Source organism: Clinocottus analis, unplaced genomic scaffold (assembly GCF_023055335.1).
Source record: "Clinocottus analis isolate CAN_PGR_092001 unplaced genomic scaffold, fCliAna1.0.p SCAF_19, whole genome shotgun sequence".
NCBI lineage: Eukaryota > Metazoa > Chordata > Actinopteri > Perciformes > Cottidae > Clinocottus > Clinocottus analis.
Window position 1 is genome coordinate 10963243 of NW_027175920.1, and position 20792 is coordinate 10984034.

A 20792-nucleotide genomic window follows, 5' to 3' on the forward strand; every position below is an offset into this window, starting at 1 on the left:
GATTTGTTTACCATATTTGGCGAGATAGTGACACAGCGCGCCTGGGAATTGGACGAGAGCGGCCGTCATTCACAAAAGTCTGCCTCCTGGAGCTTTACAAACAAAGCGGGTGCTCACGGGAGTTGTAGTCCAAAACAAACCCCGTCTGAGGTTACTCGACGAAAGGAGAGGGGGGTTTGCTTCCCCCTGCGGTGGTTTCAAAGCCATACGTGTCCCACACTTTTAAACGTGCAACTTTTTTTCGTTTCACCGTGTCTTCGAGGACACGAACAAGCCCGCGTCTGTTTAAAACACACGACGATCCGAGACCCTCCGCGCGAGCGCATACAAATCCCACCCGGCGGTGCTCTCTTGTGATTGGCCGAGCCGGCCTGTCAATCACGTTACGCTTTTTCCTTCCACTACCGCTCCTACAGTAAATATTTGTGTTTGCTCGACCGGCTGTAATGGTGGACGACTGAGGCAGAGAGACGGAATACAACTAGAGTGAAGACAGAGAGGAAAACGGTCGAAAGTCTGCTCCAGAGCCAAGGACACGGGCTTCGTCGAAAAATGGAGGAACTCAAACATCAAGTCATGATTAACCAGTTCGTCCTGACGGCGGGTTGTGCGGCGGACCAGGCGAAGCAGCTTTTGCAAGCGGCACATTGGCAGTTTGAGGTACAAAAAAGAAGAAGAAGAAGAAGAAGAAGAAGAAAAATAGAAAATTAGGAGGTTTCAATGGTCGAGTCGTTGGGTGACGTGATTTAAAACACGGCTCGTGTTTATGTCCGACCGAGCAGTAGTTTTCTGCCTCGCGACACTTTTTTTTTTTGAAGGCTCTCTCGGAAATTCAACACAAAACAAAGCGTCAGTGTGAGCAAGCAATGTGTCCCCATATATATATATATATATATATATATATATATATATATATATACATATATATATATATATATATATATATATATATATATATATATATATATATATATAAAGTCGGCCCTACTTTCTAACCAGGAACTTTTGCAGCATTTCAAGTAGTCGTATGCGCTTTAGCCAGACGACTTAACCCCGGAGAGAAGCCGCAGCTTCGCGTACATCAAGTACATCTAATTAGACTTTACTCTAGATTAAATACTATAATCCGACACATGACAGCGGTGTTCAGGCGAGGCCGATTACGCAACAGAGGACCGTCGTGTTGTGTCGACGAGCCGCAAGAGAGTGAGATTGTTTAGTCTGCGGCGCAGCGATATGGATGCTAGTTCATGTGTCTTCACCGCAAGCTCTCTGTATTGTTATAGTTTGTGTTTAAATGTACATTAATAATAATGACGTGATGATTGGACGAATTAATTGTTATTTTTAAAGCATTAATCTGAAACACACTGCCATTGATATCCTGTGTGTTTCGTTGCAGACTGCCCTCAGTGCCTTTTTCCAAGAAACAAATATTCCATATGGCCATCATCATCAAATGGTGAGTGTGGTGGTGATAATAACACACGTGTTAATGCTCCGCGTTGGTCTGTTTATGTCTATGTAACACGCCGGACTGCGAGCTAGTGTGTCTTTAAGGCCACTGTGTTGTGTTTGGGTGGGATGGGGGAGGATAAGCGGCCCTTATAGGCCAAGAGGGATGATGTTGTGCTAACAATAACAAAGCACATGTCGGCCATGTTGTGAGCTTCCAGAAATAAACACAGGCAGCAGCAGAGTATATATGTGCAAGAAAGAGGGAGGGAGAACATGGATGCAGTTATATGAAATCCTTAATTTGTCTTTGCATCAACGGATGTGCTTAAAGGAGGTTAGGAAGGAAGGAAATCCCCCCCCCCCCCCCCCACACACACACACCCTTGTTTCTGGGTAAAACAGAAAGAAAAAAGTCTCCTTCCAGGAAGAGGACAGCTGCCTCTCAAATAGATCTTTGTGAAATTGCATTTCCCTCGGGTTATTGTGCTGTTTTACCCAGATTGGGTTGTTACCTCTTTACAACACCACTATTTGTTTTGTTTTTTTAGGGTCAGACAAAACAGAGTAGAAAAAACGATTTTAGGGAGTGTGTGTGCACACACACTCACACACACACACTCGACAGGGGTTGAACGTTATGAAACACTAGCAGTATTTTTGGCTTTTAGCAGCAGCAGCACACTTTGGCAGCACACAAGCCTTTGTTTGCAGCTGCATGCATGGCAGCATCTAGCAACAGCTGCCCTCCTGCAGGAGCCTGACAGAGATGTGCGGGGATTCTTGACGAGACAGTTGATCGTTTTTTAAGCTCACATTGCTTCTGTTTTTTTTGACTCTCTGTTTGGTTTGAAAAAGACGGCCGTCAAATTGCTGAACAATTTTGTGTGGATAGAAGAGGATTCGCTTTGTGTTTCGTGTTGTTTTATATAATATTGTGAATTCGGCAGAGGAACGGCTCTCTGAGTTCATTGTTACAGTAGCTTCATTATAAGAAAGAAAGCCGGCCCTTTTTATCGTCTGATCAGTAAATAAGGCCACCTCGGCCCTCTATTTGGCTCACGAAATGTCTCGTTTTAATTTAGAGAGTAAACAATCTGCCAAGAGCCGTTCTATTCAGTGTGCCAAACAGGGCTGAGCTTGATTGCCGCAGACACAGACTGGATAATGAAAGTCAGAAAGCGGAGCACCTACGTGAGCTCTTTGGTGTCATTTGTGATAGACGCGTCCTTGCGCAATCCCGCATTCTGCTTTTTTGCACAGACACACACACACACACCAGAGTGTGCATGCGTGTCCACGTACTTGACACGCCTGCATTTGTGTTTTGTACACACACACACACCGTGTGGTTGGGTGTGTGTGTGTGTGAGTCACAACACTACTACAGTAGGGTGGCGTGTCCAACCTTCCTGCAGCTTATCGGGCCTTGGTGTTCGTTGGTGTCTAATCCACTTTGCTGTGGCTCTTCGTTATTTATCTGCTATTTAGAGGAAACACGAGCAACATTCAGTTACTTTTCTGCCGCACATGCTTATGCGGCAACGTTTGGCGTTGCAACACAATCTGGACTCATCCTTGAGATTGCTGTTTTGGCTCGAGGCCTCGCACCCCCCACCGGCCGTAGAAAATGCAGTTCTTGGCAGCATTGCAGGTTAGGACGTCATGTAGGTCACTCGGTGTATTGACACTGTTCAACAGGCTCGTTTATGCGATTGTTTTTGAGGCCCCGGCGATGCATGACGTACCGAATCACTTTCCCCTCTAACCGCGGCATCATGAGAGATAAACTAACTCGGGTACAAAAGCGCTTTTGTTTAAGAAATTCAAGTTATCCCTCAACAATGTCTGGTGGGGATTTGTTAGTAGGATAGTTGTAAGCCACGTCGAAGCGGAGTTTGTTTACGTCTGCTTTGCTAATGCATCATTTGTGCGTTGTATATCAGAGGTTTATAGTGCGTATCACATATCAAGTAGTGAGGTGAGCGAGGCGACTCATCAGTTAAGTCTTGTATAAAGCTGTGCAGGGCGGAGGATTTAGATAAAGCCCTCGTCATTATTATTTCCTTTTAGTTGCGATCCTGGACCCGGGGGAGTGCCCGTGCTTTGGCACACAATGTAAAAAAAGCTACAATCTGTGCACAGACACGCAGTTAACTCTCTTGTTTGTTGTTGTCTACATCCGTGTGTATGAAGTATGCCGTTGGGAGCCGACTGTCCGTTTATCTCTTCATCGACTGGACGGTTCATGGTGGACACCTAAACTCAATCCAGCTTGCTGCTTTGTGCTTTTTTTGTGCAAACCCCTCCCCGTCTACTCCCAGTTTTTCTCCTCTCCACACACCCAGCCTTTACTAACACGGCGACCGCAACACATTCCTGCAGGATGCAACGCTCTCACCGGCCCAAAATGGACCCTTTCACAGCAGAGGGTGCCGGTAAAAACACAGCACCCTCTCTCTTACATTAGTTTACTCACTCTCGCTCCTCCTGCCGCTGCCTGGCTCGCTAACTCCGTCGATTTCTTTTCACAGATGCTAAACATGAGGCTCTAGATTGCAATTAGCTCTTTACGTTTCACGTTGGAGGATTTTTATCACGTTGCCCTGTCCTCATCATCGTGTTTCAGCATGAATCTCAAAGCGGTTCCCACCCCCAGAACAGCACAGCATCGACGTGTTCACTCACACTTTGGAACTATCTGTGTGGCTTTTGGCTGTTTTATGATAATCCCTATTGGAAAATATTACACCTATATTCTTGTACACCGGCCCTTTTTTTTAGCTTTCATACATATTCTAGGAAGGTGACATGAGCTATACTCAACGTCAGAGCTTTAATATAGCAGCAAACAACCAATTGCTATGTTTTGTGGAGTAATATCTCTCTGAGCAGATAATGAAGTCTCTGTATCCGTCTCTTTATGTCTGTGTGTGTCTGTGTGTGTGTATCCGAGCTCCTTCTTGCTTTGTTGACATAGCCGGGCTGCCCGCACGTGCTTTAAGTGCACGTGAGCCTGACCCTCTGGTTATGGGATGAGTGGTCATTTAGAGACCACAAGGTAGCCGGTTCGATCCCCGGTCTCCCCATAGCTCGTAGTGTCGTAGTGTCCTTGAGCAAGACACTGAACCCCCAGTTGCTGCCCGTATTGGATGGGTTAAAGGCAGAGACGAATTTCCCCAAGGGGATCAATAAAGGATACTTTCTTCCCTCTTTCTGCTCTGCTCTCTACGGGGTTTACAGCCGAGGAAGCCGGCTCAGGCGTCGCCATGTTGGGAGCCGATGGGAACCAATTGAAACGCTCTGAATCTCAAATAACGACACCTTTTAAGTCTATTTCTGATATTTTTACACAGTTGGTACGCAAGCTGTCAAAAATGCTCCAGTATGATCCACATTGTCAGAATGCACGTATACGGGGCGGCTGCAATTCACGATGATTTTTATTAATCTGTCGATTATTATCCAGATTAATCAATTAGTTACATCTATAAAAATATGCACATTTAGGAGAATTTGACTTAAAAAAGAAATACTCAAACCAATCACTTCATAATCAAAACTGTTGTCAAACTAATCAATTAATTGCAGCTGTAATAGACGAACCACAGTTTTTTTTGTCAGAACTATCGAAAGAGATTTCCTTTGAACAAGATGCACGTGAGCCACTGAGGAGAAATACTCGTCTGAGTTGTTCGCTGTGCGTCTCTATGATTCTCGAGGGGGAAAACACGGATCCCTAACACCGGTATCAGTGTTTCCATGATTATGATCTCTCCCCGTGGGGCACAGACGGCACACAGCAACATGAATGAATCCGCATGTGACCAAACAAGAGGAAGCCGCCTTGCTGGATGACTTTTACTGCTGTCAGGAAACATGTGACTCCATCATGTGACTAAGCAGGGAAACGACCTCACTAAGCCACAACGCTGCTTCACACGCGTGTAATTTCCGAGTTATGGCTGTTAGTTTAATATATATTGATGTTATCATGTGGCAGCCCTGCAGTAAAGTTAGGACTCGGTGGTGTTATGTTAAAGTATGTCAGGGCAATGAAAATAATCTCCTCTAGAAATATTACACATTCTCCTCTTCTTCAATCATATCTGCACTGGAACAGTTTGTCTACCTCGTGTTCTCGCTCTGATCTGCTTTTTATTGGTGTAAAAAAAAAAGAAAGAAGAGAAACCCTTCTAGTTCTTGTCTTTGCTCCTGTTTCTTTTTCCTTTTCTCAGCGCTCTCTTGCAAAGTCCTACTACACCATGTAACAGCTGGCCTTCTCCTTCTTCATCCTCAAATGAGCATATTAGCTAAATATACGCAGTAAGTAATCTTAAACTGGATCCATTTAAAGAACTTTTACAGTTTCCTCCTACTGAGCACAACCCAGCCTGGCCTACATACTACAGCCCGCAGAATCACCAGAAGAAGAAAAACAGCTCCGTGGTTTGAATGATCACCTTTTTTTATTGTCTTGTAATTGCTATTTGTCACTGGCGTCGAGCTCAAGGTGAATGAAGCGAGGCTTTTATGAAGGGCAACGTTCAGCAACTAACTGGGTACAAAGTGACGTAGCAGAATAGTCTTGAGCATTAAACACTGTTTCCTGGCAATATAAACACCCAGTAGGATAAAGGCTGTGTGCGTGTGCGTGTGTGTGTGTGTGTGTGTGTGGGTGTGTGTGTTTGAGGGGGTGTTTCTGGTAACTACAAACATTTGGTTTTGGTGTCCGGGTGTGGCTTTAAAAAAAAAAAAAAAAAAGAGGAATTTTCAAAATACTCACTTTTCTCATCCGTATAAGATCTCCCAGATATTTAAAGTGTGTGGTGTGCCCATGCAGAAGAGCAGAGGTATAATTACCTTCATAAATCACGATGTGACAACACGGACGGCTGTCTGCTCCTATTTCTCTCTCTGTCACGGCCTCTATCCGTCTATCACCGCAGTGCGAGAGGCGGAGGGCGGCTAACAAAAGGGGATACTTAAATTGTGTCTTAAATAGCAAGCGAGGCAGGGTGTTTGGCGAGTGCTTGAGGTGTGTCTCAGCCACAAAAGAAACAAGGTGCTCTCTGTCCTGCTGCACACGTTTGCTGACAGAAGTGCTGCTCAGCGCAGAATGAGGTGAAATCCAGTTTGTTGTGTTCCATTGTTTGTATGGCAGTGTGATTTCATCAGCACGTAGGGGTGTGTGCGCGGAAGTCTCCTGGGTGTGCATGCAGCAGGGCGTCTCAAATCTAATCACGTCTATATCTGTTCATGTTGTTAATGAATGTGCATCTGTGCCTGGATATGTGTGTGTGTGTGTGTGTGTGTGCTGGTCTGTAATAGGGTCAGGCAATCTCTGTTTTTTCATACTGTATTACCTCCCTGACATTTCACCGGGGTGTACGGTATACGAGTGTGTCTGGCACACCGTGGTTTGGGGCAGGATAGCTGCTCAATCTTAAAAGCCGGCCCGCCGTAAGAGCCTTGTGACTAACCTCGGGGCTAACACCCGTTCACGTTAATCTGTAGGCTGAGACGCGCGTTGAGCTACGGGTCACACCATCGTCTCAATAATTGCTCCGCTCCGCTCTTACAGTCGGTAGCGACGGCACCGCGTGCTGAACAAAGGTGGTGGCCGGGTGAGGGTGGAGGCGGCGGCGGCGGCGGCGGACTGCTGTTGTAGTTTGAGGAAGATAAACCCAAAGCACTCGGACGCCATCTTTCTGTGCTCGGCTGCCTGTTCCACCGTGACGTACACCAGACTCTGCGATCGTCTGCATTTTTGACGCTATTATACACCATACTGTCAGGGTTTGTGAGTATTCTGGCACCGTAACACCGCCTAAGCCTCGTCTGTACCGCGCTGCCTCGCCAAGCAGTTAGCCACATCTGAAGAGGCTTGGCCTGCGCTCTGCATGTTACGGCGTGTTGCTCTGCATGTTTCCAGGAGCACGGCTTCCCAGAACCCTAACCACACACGCACACACACACACGCACACACACACACACACACACACACACACACACACACACACACACACAGAGAGAGACAGGAACTTTGTTTCAAAGGACTCTAAGAATGGGAATCCATGTGGGATGGCTGCGAGGACCAGATGTATTTATGAGTCTTGGAGTTACATTGAGTTTCACACTGATTCTTGCAGTTCCTGAGTACACACAAACACACACACATACGCACAGTGTTGTCACATTGTGTCTCCCTGACCTCAGGTTAGCTGTAGCGCTGCAGCTAGCCTCAGGTTGTCGCTCTACCTCGTCTTTCTATTCCTGTGCTGTCACCCTCCTCAGCCATCCATTTCCTGCTTCCCCCACTCCCACTCTTGACCTTTGTGTCATCGTTTGATCCTTCTCATTGTGTCATCGTTTGATCCTTCTCATTGTGTCATCGTTTGATCCTTCTCATTGTGTCATCGTTTGATCCTTCTCATTGTGTCATCATTTGATCCTTCTCATTGTGTCATCATTTGATCCTTCTCATTGTGTCATCATTTGATCCTTCTCATTGTGTCATCATTTGATCCTTCTCATTGTGTCATCATTTGATCCTTCTCATTGTGTCATCATTTGATCCTTCTTATTCAGAATCATGATTGTTTATTCGCCAAGTATGCTGAGCATACGAGGAATTTGACTTGGTGACTCCGGGCTTTTCTCTTCCCTCCGACACAATACATCAGTCGCTCTACATTCTGAGTTGTCAAACAACGAGTCACATGTGACGTGTTCAGTGGTTCAGATTGAAACTGGGAGCTGAGCCTAAAATATGGCGTGCATGTAAAGTGAAAGGAATTTGCTCTTCGGTGTATGTGTAGCCTTAAGAGACATATCTTGTGTCTACGCAGTGTTTACATTGTAGTGTTTTTTTGTTCTACTTCACGGTGACCTTTGGCCTGGTAGTTTCTGTTGTCAGACTGTTACCAGCCGGCAGGCCAAACTCCCTTTTTTCCAGATATGAGCGTGTCCCTGAACACCTATTGTCGGCCTGTTTGCCGTTGTTGTGAGCAGTGCAGTGTACAGTTGGTCAAACAGAGCAAACCACTCAGCCCCCGTTCTCATATCTTCTGACGCCTGCTGCTTTCCCTTTCTTTCCGTTCTTTTCCTGTTTTCCCGTCCAGGCTCCTATCTTTTTTTGTTCTTCATTCTCTTTCCTTCGCGATACAGTGCGACGGTACACTTGAAAACAGAGCTCAGCCCGGCTAATGATCAACCGAGTCCCTCGTGAGCTCAAATCCAACCGCGTCCCTGTGCGGTTGTGATATTAACTCAGACGTGGACACGCAGCGCCTCGCGGCTCAGCTGCTGGAAGCCGGGTGAGCTCGAAGGAGTGGAGGGGTCATGGGTGAGGAAGGGAGGAAAGGAGGAAAGGAGAAAAGGAGGGGCCGGTCACTTGAAACGCTCAGCAGCACCTGTCAACCTCTATTTAGTTTGGAGAATAAACTTTAACTTCTGACATCCAGCCGCTCCCATAAAAACCTGCCTGTCACCTCCTGTTGATGAGCTATGTGACGGGATGATGATGATGATGATGATGATGATCAGAAACACACACAGTTGCCTGTCTGGTTAGATATGATGTTATTGTGTTGTGTTGGTGACACTAACTATTGTCAAACCTCCGCTTTGTACTGACGTCACGCGCCGCTCAGACTGGATTGTGACTTTTTCATTTTTTTAAAAAAATCCTTACCTGGAATCTATCCGGGGTTTTTTCTGAAATATTGATACGTTTTGAAGTATTTGTGAAAGTATTGTCAATTTGTCAGCGGTTTTGTTTTTTGTTTCTTTAGTTTTGCGTTCAGTTGTCGTAACAAAAGTAAATGCTCACTTTATTTCAAATGGTCTCATCATCTGTTGAAACACTGAATTTGCATATAATTCCCTGCTTTGTATACCGCAAAATCAGAACAAACCAATGCAAAAATACAAAAGCAGTCCAGTGATCAGCAGCAATGTGTCTGCAGACATATTCTCCTCTGACTGTACATCCTTCATTTCCTCCTATTTTGATGCGTTGCGGGCATTTCTGGTGGTACATTTTTGTATTTAATTTCTCAATCATACAAAATGCTCCTGCGATCAGTCAGTTATTATCTAATAATTCATCCTTTTGTTGTAGTTGGCATGGTAATAGTGAAACATGGCTGCATTGGGATCCAACTGCAGGGCGGCAGCTCCAAAAAAAGCTGTAAGAAAGAAGAAGAAAAAGCCGTTCAAGGCTACACACCATAAAAACACTCCCTCTTTAAACATTTAACAGGCAGGAAGAATCATGTAGAGTTAATTCAGCGATGGTTTATTCAGCCTGCCTTCTCTCCTTCTCGTCAACCTTTCCCTGTGTACGTCACGTCAGCGGCTGTGCGGCAACACGAGCATTCGATTGTCGTCGCAATTAAAAGTACGCCTATTGTGCAATTCTTCAATGGAGACGTGTCTTTTGTTGCGTGTTTGTTTGTAGTTTATTGAGGCCAAATAACAAGTTAATCGTGCCACGTGCACTCACGAGTCGGTTGTTTATTTTACAGGATCGTGGTCATGTGTTGAGGTCACATGTTTGGGAAGCATATTGTCAAAACAAGTCGTTCCAGTAATCTTAGCTCAACATGGACTCCTTGGTGCTCTTTTCCAGTAATTTGATACATTCAGGAGGCATTTCATCTCATCATTGGCCAAGTTTAACCTCCATATTTCTTTTTCATCTTGGCTCGGCCAACATTCGTCTCCTCTTTGCTTCCATGGCTTCACGTCAGTTGAAGTCAAACGCGCTGCACGCGTCGCACGCTGGACGCAGACCTGCATTGTCAGCGATGCCAGTTTTAAATGGCACTATCCTCCCCAAACAAATAAAAGGAGTGAATATTTCAGAATGCTTATTAAACATGCATGACGTGAATGCACCCAAGACTAGCCCAGACCTGATGTTGATGAAACCTCAGCATCCTCCCACAGACCAGCACTTCGGAGCAGTAAAAAAAAAAAAAAAAAAAGGTGCAGTCAAGGTTTGTATCTGCTGTCCGTATCTACTGTTTCAATCGTAATTGATTTCAATACAACCCCATGTTCTTTTTCAGTATTGCCAGCTTTCCCCCCCCCGGAGCCACACTTTAATTAATAGCCTCAGTTTCAGTGCGGCAGTTGGATTACGTTGGATTACGCTCCTCTTTGACTTGGTCCAGCGTTACGAAGTCGGTCACAACACCGTCGCTGGAAGACGAGCCGTCGTTATTGAGTTCAGGGTCGTGACACGTCCCGTCATGGTGGAATTTTGTGATTTAATGTGCAACACAATGTGGAGCCGTGACTCCAGGTTATCCTATGAATTTGTCTCTAATAATAGCGAATAGCAGAATTCCTCGAACCATAAATCGTCTTGGGGTTCACCAGACGGCCAAATAAAGATTTGGAAGTGCGCGTGCCTCGAGCCATCAATCCAGACACCTCGCCTTGTTTTTGCAGTTGCACGCCATGTGCAAGTTGACCGACTCGCCGGAGTGAAGAAACAATTTTTCTGACAGTCACACTGACCAGTCACCGCCAGCATGTGTTACTTTGAATAATGACTCCACTTATCAACGTTTCATAATCTTCTTATCCTAAAAAAGTTAACGAACTGGCTGTAAACAAGTCTGCTGATATCTTTAGTTATTTATAGAGCGAGACTAGCGTCATTTAGAATAGTCAGAGTAATGGCGGCGAGCAGAAACGCAGCATAACACGTCCCGCTGACGGTCAGTTTGTCCAGATACTTCATGTATGCTTCATACCGAACAGCGAGTTAGGAGCCGCATGCCTCTCCGTGATCCTCATGTCTCACTTATCTCAGCGCAGTTTGCTGCAAAAGCGATCTGGCAGTGTGTGAAGCCACGGACCGGAGGGAGAGGTAGACGGAGTGGGAGGTGAGAGAACCACGGAGAAGGAGAGAAAACAGACATGTTGTCGCTTCATACTGATGTCCACAGCAGAGGGAGGAGGAAGACATTTGGTTCCCATGAATAAGTATTGATAAGGACCAATAAGCGTAGATATGTACAGCAGTATGTGATCAAACGGACCCAACAAATGAAGCAAATAGACAAATAAGGTATTGATGTAGGTATGGTGCACAGATTTGGCTTTTGGATGTAATTTTAAATGCAAATGTGAAAATTGACCTCGCTCAGTCTTCCTTGACTTTAACACTTTTGGTCTATAAAAAAGTCTGTTTGTTTGCGTCAATCAAGTTAATGAAACAAGCGTGTCCTGTTTCGCGTGTGTGCGTGTGCGTGTGTGTGTGTGTGTGTGTGCGTTGAGATAAATGTCAGTTGGGGTCACGGGACGTAACTGGACCCTCTGCCCGAAGTATGCAAGAAAATAAATAATACAATAAAATCTTCTCTGTCTCTAGTCTGACACACACACACACACACACACACACACACACACACACACACACACACACACACACACACACACACACACGATATTTCTGAGGAATGTAGTCGTTTGGACTGGAAATAACACCGTCTCATCTGTGTTTGTGGACACACACACACACACACACACACACACACACACACAAACGGAGGAGTGTTTCAGGCTTGTGGCGCCTCGCCGCAGGGCCGGGCCGGGCGTGTTTAGAGTGGTCGCTGCCTGTCGGCCTCGTGTCCCTCCGCAGCAAACAGACTTGAGAGCGAGCGAGCGAGGACGAGCTCCGCGGCCGCTGTGGCCACGGAGCTCGTCCCGTCAACGGGAGAGCTGCGCCGCTTCCTCGTAACAACAGTCGCCATGGCGATCCTCTCTCTGCAGGCTCTGTTTTGAAAACAAACCCGATCTCACTGTCTGCTCCTCACCCGCCTCTCCATCTGCACACCTCGAACGCACTTTCAGTTGTATGTGCTGCTACGTGCACTTATAACACACACTCACACGCGCACACACGCGCACACACGCACACACACACACACACACAGCCATAGAGAAGGTCCTCAGTGACGCTGTTGAGCTGCTGCTTGTGTTTCTGATCTGTTTCTCGGCAGGAGCAACATGGCGGTGCAGTTTGTGTGCGTTAACCGAGCTGACTGCTCCGGTTACGAGTCGTCGTGTTTTGGAGACGATTAACGGTGTCACAGTACCCCTCAATCTGAAAACAAGTTCACCTCACCGGACCTCTGCCGTTGACGCTCAACAGCACCGAACTAGTGTGCACCCGCAGCATAAACAGAAGTTACATTCACTGCTTTGTGTTTCTTGTTCTTTGTTTCTTTGTCACTGTATATTTAGTCCATCCAGCACACGGGGAATTCACCGCTGATGGTCTCCTGCAGTTTGATACCATGTGAGAACTGCGTAAGATTAGTTCACATACGTTTTGAAATGACATAAGAAAAACATCAAATATATTGTACACAGAGAAATGCTGCAAGGTTAAGTACACGTTTGTGTCATTTCCACTCTTTCGCCAAGTAACTGGCTAATTTCAAGGTTTAATACTTGACAGCCAACTCAGTCAAGTAACCCATTCAGTAACTGAGTGACACTCATCTCCTCGTCTAGTGAACCTCCCACTGTTCACAACACACACATTGGCAAGTGTGTGTATGTGTGTGAGACAGCTGCAAACCTTCTGGAGACACCGTGTGTGTGTGTGTGTCTATGTGTGCGTGTGCCCGTGTTTGTATGTGTACATGCGTGTCAAAGTTATTGATTTTTCTTAAATTAAATATTAACTCTCGTTGCAGGCATCAGGCTTTGAAGCAAATTTTACATCGTGGCCGAACCGAAGAATCACAATTTCTGGGTCCGTCACATGACGCCATGGAGCATTTGGGCTCCGTACAATATAAAAACACACATTGGGAAGAACATGCATGTAAATCAGAGAACATTTGTTTTCCCGGTATATTAACTTTCCAGTAAGAGCAAATCCCTTCTTTTAAATCATTTCCTAAAAGTTGAAAAATTCACTAATGGCTGCATTAATCGTTATGTTTCCTCCTCTATGGGCCAATGCTTTTGGAAAATCCCCAGACTATCTGGATAGTTGTATCTTAATCTCATACCAGGAAGTAATATTTAGTTTTGCTTCATGCACCATTGAGCAACTTCCACATAACTGAAAGGAAGCCACGCCCCCAACACGGTTTACAGTTCTCGTTTAGAAGTTCACGGTTGCAGCCCACGTGCGCGGCAGTTGTCCAACAGCCAATCAGATTCGAGCTGCAGTCCAGGAGCACAGGTCTCGGTCCTCAGTGGAGAACACAGGTTTTAGTCTTTTTACTGGTGATACAGGACACAGGTCACGTGCTTTGATTTGTACAAAACGGCAGAATGCATTTTCCATCTTTGTGGCTCGTTTGTTTGGGAGTGGAAGTGTTTCTTTGCACACACGCGGGTCATCATTAATAAACGCTGAGCTCCGTTGAAGCTTTTATCAAGTGTCAGATGAGCATTAAGATCCAAACTCTGACAGAAGTGTCGGCTCTTAATCGGTCTCTTCGGACCAGATCCTCTTTCCCGTGAGTCGATCCGGTCTAATGCTCTGACTCTGTCCAAGGTCCCCTGCAAAGACAGACGCACACACACTCGCATGCCGACACTTGGAGGTGTGTTGTGTTATTTAATGACTCGAGGAGTGGGAGATGTGCAATTGCGAAACCCAAACTTGGTGTTGGAAGTTCATTTCGTTGCCAGCGTCCCTCTCGCATCTTTCCTGTAGAGTACGAAGCAAAAGCCAAACAAGTAAATACGTACACATATGAAACGTGACTGCAGGATGTGTGTATTTATACCTGCTCACCGGTGTAGTTCAGAGGTCGAGTGTCAGCATGTTCCATTCCTGGACTGTACGCAAGGAGGCAGGTGTTGGCGGACCCTGAACTCATGTCGATGTTTAGGAAACCCGAACGGCGGCTTCCAGCGCCGCTCGCCAAGAACCGGAAGAATCCCAGAGGTCAACTTCAGCGTTCTCGAGTGTCTCTTTTCAGCAGGAAACGGCCTCAGAGACATGAGCCAGCGTTTCCTGTCGCCGCGCTCAGTGGACACGCTCGGCTTTCACAACAGAGCGCCGCTGCGAGGAACCTCTTCCTCGGGCCGAGCCGCGCGCTGTGTATTCAGAGGACTAATCGCCTGCCGCAGCACATTTAGGGGGCACGGCGGTCCGATTGCAACCCCAAGGGAGGAACGGTGTTCCTGTCACGCTGCTGTTTTTCTCAAGGCTGTCGTGCACTAACGCCGTGTGTCACAAGCTGAGCGTCCAGGGCGGCAGAGCCGAGGGTGGATTATGGCTACTAGACCCCGAAAGGAGAAGTTAAAACAGAGAGAATTGTCACAAGTCAACACTCGCCCGTCAGGGGACATCCTGCAGAAATAACACATTTTAAAATGGCCGCAGTATTCGTATTCACTGCACACAACCAGCACAAGCACTCGGTTCACGACGCTTTACCGTTGACAAAGTGCAGACGTTTCTCTGTCTGCTGCCAACGAAATGATTCAGAGAGCGTCTCGGTGAAAAAAAATGATATCACGTCAATCGGTCCAGAGGGAAACGAGAAGGAGCCCAGAACCCGGGACCAGAAGTGACTGCAGTCGACCCGCGCAGTGGAAATGAGGCCGTGGACACCGGAGGTCGGCCTGAGTTCTGGTTGTCAGCAAAGGAAAATGTTGCCTTACAGATTCTTCCCCTTTCAGCACGTTAACATGTTTTTCTCCAGTACTCATGTGTGACTGCAGCTGTTGTTCCCCTCAGAGTTGATTCATAGAGACTATGACTCGCAATTCCAGAAAAATGCCCCCATTAAATCAACAAAACAGTCTGGCATTCATCCTGAATGTGAAGAAGATGTTATCGGGGACCTTTTATAGGTTCAACTGCTCAATAGATGGTTAAATATTGTTGATGCCAGTTCTTGAATCATAAGTACAGTTTGTATCTTGCGTAATCCTGGGAGTTGCCACACAGTTTTCTTCCATTGTTGTGGCGATTTGGGGTTATTTTGTCATGTAGGGCAATTATTTTTAGATGACAAGCCTCCTGATTAAAACAAGGCTCCACCTCTGCTTCCCTATGGACATGCAGAAGGTTGTTGTTGTTGTTTTCCTGGTCACAAACAGAGCGGGACGTGTAGGAAGCAGCCACAGCAGCACCGTGTGAGACGTTAGTGAGGATGAGGACGAAGGCTTGCTGTTTCTGAGCAGCCAAACATGTTGTTCACATGCTGTTGTTTTTGGCACATGGTGAAGTGTGTGTGTGTGTGTGTGTGTGTGTGTGTGCTGGTAGTAATAACAATGCTGGGGCAGAAGAGGGTCGTGCCGGGTTAAAGCAGAGCCGCTATACAAAGGCCAAGGAGACTTTGTGTGTCTGCATGTGTTTCCTTGTGTATGTATGTGCGTCCAGAAAGCAAGCGCTGCTGTTATATGTCTGCCTGACCAAGTGGATCTTGTATGTTAAGTCATACAGGAACAGGAAGCGGATGTAAACAAAGGACTGAAATGTCTATGTCAGGACCCTCTGGGGATGCAAAGAGTACCTTTTGGATTCCCCTAAATTCCCCTTCATTTACACAACCGCCTTCAGTTTGCTTCCTTTAGAGTGAGATCCGCTGGTCGACTTTGCTGAATAGAGTTTGTGGCGTTTGCTCGTCAGCAGCACATCATGGTGTTTACCACTGCAGCAGCGTTGGAGTTTGATCAGCCAGGGGCTGGAGTTATTATCTTGTTATGAAATGATAAGAATAAGAGACAAAACTTCCTTATAGCCTCACAATTTGAAAGTGAAACCGTCAAATTTCTGATTATTGACTCAATAAAGCAAGTTGCATGTTTCTCTCTTCTACTTATATAGTAGCTGGTTTCCCAGAGTGCAAAGTGGCATCTTCAGATTGCTCGTTTTTGTCTGACCGACAGTCCACAAACACAAACATCTCCAAGTTATTATCAGAGATGTCCACGAGAACCAGCCAGTATTTACATTGGAGGAGCTGGAACCAATGAATATTTGGTATTTTTGTTTGAAAGTCAAATAATCATCAAAATACGTGTTGATCAGATGTAGACGTGGACTCTGCATATGAAGGAAAAGTGTGTAGAATATTTGATATAACCAGTAACCATCCTCTTCCCCTCGTCACCCTCAGATGTGCACCCCGGCCAACACACCAGCGACGCCCCCCAACTTCCCCGACGCGCTGACCATGTTCTCCAGGCTGAAGGCGTCCGAGAGCTTCAGCGGCAGCGGCGGCAGTCCCATGAACGCCTCCATGGCCACCTCGCCCCCGCCCCCTCAGATCGGCGGCTGGGGGGTCTTACCGAACGTACCTAACGTGCCGCAACCCTCACAGGGACTCTGGACTCACGTGCAGCCGCCCACGCAGCCCTGCCCCGCGTGGCCCACGGGCGTGAACCCCCGCGCAGGCACCGAGCAGAAGGCCAGCGTAGCGATGGAGGCGGAGAGATGAAGGGGCGGCACGGGACTGAAGAGCCCCGCTTTCCACCCCCGGGGGAGGGACGGGATCGGGGGGATGAAAGCCGGGCGGGAGGGAGGGAGGGAGGGAGGGAGGGAGGGTAGGTTGGGAGATGATAATGGGTAGAAATGGGTTTTTGGTCTTTTTCCCCCAAAAGACGAATGGATATGGAAAGAGATGGAAACTACGTAAACCAAGAAAACTCAACGTGGACAAATTAAGAAGAGGAGAAAACCAATGCAAATGTCGATACAAATATATATATACATACATATATATGTATGTATACGTATGTATATGTATATATATATATATTAAAAAAAGATACGCACACACATAGTAATAAGAGAGCAACTGAATTATTTGTTAGCTTTTCCTAAGTAAATGCATAGATAAGAAAATATTATTGAACTAAAAAAAAAAAAAAAAAAAAGACAAAAAATTGTCACGCCCAAGGATTCTATGCGATGTTCCAGGACATTCAAGGCAGCAAACTTAATTTTGTGTTTCCTGTTTAGTTTTTTTCTTCTTCTCCTCCATCTTTTCAGCCAGTGTTTTTTGCCGCTGGCGTCTCTGTGTTTCTGCAACTGTTTGTTCTGCATGAGGAGAGAGGAACTGGCAATGCAGTGTTTGAGATTGACTCAAAAATCAACACGCACATGAGTGTGAGTGTGTACGCATGTGAGCGGGTGATCAGTTTGTAATCAAATACACACACACACACACACACACACACAAAAACACACACATTAGCGTTTAGAGGAAACGCCTCCATAATGTCATTCCCATCGTTAAAGGTGGGACTTTTCTTACCTCACCTGGTGGTCACCTGACTTCTTTCAGCCAATCAGGGATTCTTCTAAAACCAACTGTTGCTGCCACAGGACATGTTTTTAAAGGTTTTTTCTTAAAGGCAGCAGTCACTCTGGTTCATGCTACCTGATCCTTGCAGCGATGGCTTTTCTTGACACAGTTTTAAACCTGGACTCAGACAACAACTTTCCACTGTATACCTTTTTTTATTATTATATATATTTGGGTTATCACAAGAAAAATGATAAATTGTGGTTTATATAATATTGTTTGTAATGCTAATTGTTCTGTTTTTGTTGAAAGGTTAAGGGGAGGTGGCTTTGAAAAAAAGGGGGGAGGGATTTCATGTGGATCTTTATGTTCTTGTTTTTCGCAGCTAAAACGGCTACAGATTCAAAAGAAGAAGAAACAACACGACTGCTCCCATCTTTGTAAACAGAATTGCCACTTTGCATGATGTGTTCATAACATGTAACTTCTTTTGTAGCAAACATACATGAGGTCAAGACATGTTTATTGGGGGCGGAGTCTCCTCCACGCTAATGTAGATGCAAACAGTCAAATCAGCAGCGTGGACAAAGTGTCCGCTTGGACATGAGACGCATAGATGTGTGTGGGGCAGCTTTGGGGACACGACGGACTACTTTCAGATACACCATCTGATACTGTACTGCAGAGGGTTTTTTCAACAATTAGGAACGATGTTTGGCAATATTTAAAATGCTAGGTCTGCCCCTTTTTAGTTTCATTCTGTTTGGATATTTTTTTTCATTTAATACAAGAAGAAAGTGTAATAAGATAGTTTGTATAGCCGAGAGCCTTTTTTCACCTAAAATGAAAGAAAAAAACAGAAATGGGGAATTATGCATATAATTAACCACAAATTAGCAACTTCCTTTTTATTATTTAGACTAAACTAATGTTTGACTTCATCCTTTTCCATGCTTCATACTTTATTTGGTTAAATCAGAGCGTTTCTGGGTGGGCCTGTTCCTAAATGGTTTCTCATGTATGTTTCCCCACTTGTATGACTGTATGAGACCATTCCCACAATATTTGTGGACTACCTGATAATTAACTTATCATTTTTGTGAACCTTAATAAATATTGTATGTCAACCAAATCGGCATGGTTTACTGCAGAGTGGGATTATTGTTTAGTTCTCGTGTGTGTGTGTGTGTGTGTGTGTGTGTGTGTGTGTGTGTGTGTGCGTGTGTGTACTAAGAGGTCTGTCTTATGTTTTGATGTTTGTTTTTTTTCAAAGAAGTGCCGAAGACAAACGCCAAAATTGAGGAGAAGCGAGAGAGAAACTTTTGAAAGAGGGTTTGGCTCTGCGGCTCATCTCAGGCTTCGCTTCCCTTTCTCACAAGATGTAAACACCAGCTGTCCACATGCACACAATCACCATACATAAACGCCAAACCCACACACACACACACACACACACACACACACACACACAGTGTGGTGATGATAGTGGGGGTGTCTCCGAGTTCTCGCTATCCTCAGCCCAACCCTCCATGACCGCTTCCTGCAGGAAATGAAGCAGATTCCAAAAAACTTACTCTTTAAACCAGAGAAGAAAATGTGTAAAGTATCAATAACCAGCACAGTATCATATAGTGTACATACAGTATCACACAGTGTACTGTTGCACAGTATCATATAGTGTACATACAGTATCACACAGTGTACTGTTGCACAGTATCACACAGTGTACTGTTGCACAGTGTCACACAGTGTACTGTTGCACAGTGTCACACAGCGTACTGTTGCACAGTGTCACACAGTGTACTGTTGCACAGCGTCACACAGTGTACTGTTGCACAGTATCACACAGTGTACTGTTGCACAGTATCACACAGTGTACTGTTGCACAGTATCACACAGTGTACTGTTGCACAGCATCACACAGTGTACTGTTGCACAGTATCACACAGTGTACTGTTGCACAGGATGCTGCTCTGTTCACTTCATCCCTGCTTTCACAAGAGCAGGGCATTGTTTTCCGGGTCAGCGATGGTGTGGACACAACACGGCCTCACAGATGGCCTCATCAGTTCACCTGTCTCGCTTCGTGGGTAAACATTTCTGTATTGTAGCGCCGCTGTAGGTCACGTGGGGTTCACCACTGGAACATTAGTTTAGACGTTGATTTAGACTCTTTCCCGTAGAAGAAGGGAGACACTTGAGAAGAGTTCGAGCCTCTTTGACCTTTTAAAGCTGATGTCATTTTAAGATACCGGACTAGATCTTATCAAATCAGTGCCTGCCCACATAACACAACTTCATAAAAAGCCAGTAAAATTCACTTAAAGGTGCCCACCATGTGGAGCTTTTGACCACTAGCAGCGCTTTTGAGCAACGTTTTATTTTCATGGAGCGCTGCTCTGTTGACTGCAGCACGATACCAACAAAAGCAGTGAAGAAGATGAAGAAGAAGAAAGAAAACATGGGTTTAACTAATGCACGAGTTAAAATATTTGCAGATGAAAGAGGAGGTACGATGTTTGGCCGCGGCTAAACAGCAGCTGCTTGTTATAAAAAAGGTCCAATGAACACCGGAGAATGTTGTTGATCCCATTAGAGCCTGCAGGCGTAAATAGATGTTCCTGTTTGTACCTCTTCATCATATTTATCAACAGAGAAACTCGGCTTGCAAGTAGCGACCAGCATGAAGCAACACCATGTTCAAGTAGCATCACATTAGCAGCTGCACCGTCGGACACCACTGTGGAAATGTACGGGGGGGCTTGTAAAGTATGGAGGACACTGCACCCTGTGTGGAGGAGGGCAGGGGAGCAGAACGGACAAGGTGACATCGGGTGCGTTTGTAACTTGGCACCTCACCCCCCCCTCTCCCCCCTCCACCACCCCCATTGATCGCCCTACAGGTGGAGGCTGCATGACGACACCAGACAAGCTGCAGCTAGCAGCAGGAAGGTGAAACACAGACACACACACTGTACATACGTGACAAAGGTTCTGGAAGGACACGGGGGACATGCATCATGGCAGAGTGTGCAGTGAAATCAACCAAATGAAGGTTTCCTATCCAGGAAGACGTTGTCACCTGAA

The 20792-nt window shown here is 45.8% G+C and overlaps 1 protein-coding gene across 1 annotated transcript; it reads left to right on the forward strand.

The window, feature by feature from the left end:
- Window positions 1-411: 411 nt before the first annotated feature.
- On the forward strand, window positions 412-16951 carry ubald1a (UBA-like domain containing 1a). The gene is made up of 3 exons (XM_068583212.1): window positions 412-660; window positions 1403-1462; window positions 16575-16951. The coding sequence occupies exons 1-3, from the start codon at window positions 553-555 to the stop codon at window positions 16893-16895; spliced, it is 489 nt and encodes a 162-aa protein (XP_068439313.1). The 5' UTR covers window positions 412-552; the 3' UTR covers window positions 16896-16951.
- Window positions 16952-20792: the final 3841 nt, after the last annotated feature.

What these genes read in the sequence shown, in the direction of transcription:
- ubald1a (XM_068583212.1), top strand. Translation starts at nt 553, where the DNA reads ATGGAGGAACTCAAACATCAAGTCATGATTAACCAGTTCGTCCTGACG. An exon ending in CGGCACATTGGCAGTTTGAG is followed by an intron (nt 661 to 1,402) that starts GTACAAAAAAGA and finishes GTTTCGTTGCAG; the next exon opens with ACTGCCCTCAGTGCCTTTTT. An exon ending in ATGGCCATCATCATCAAATG is followed by an intron (nt 1,463 to 16,574) that starts GTGAGTGTGGTG and finishes CGTCACCCTCAG; the next exon opens with ATGTGCACCCCGGCCAACAC.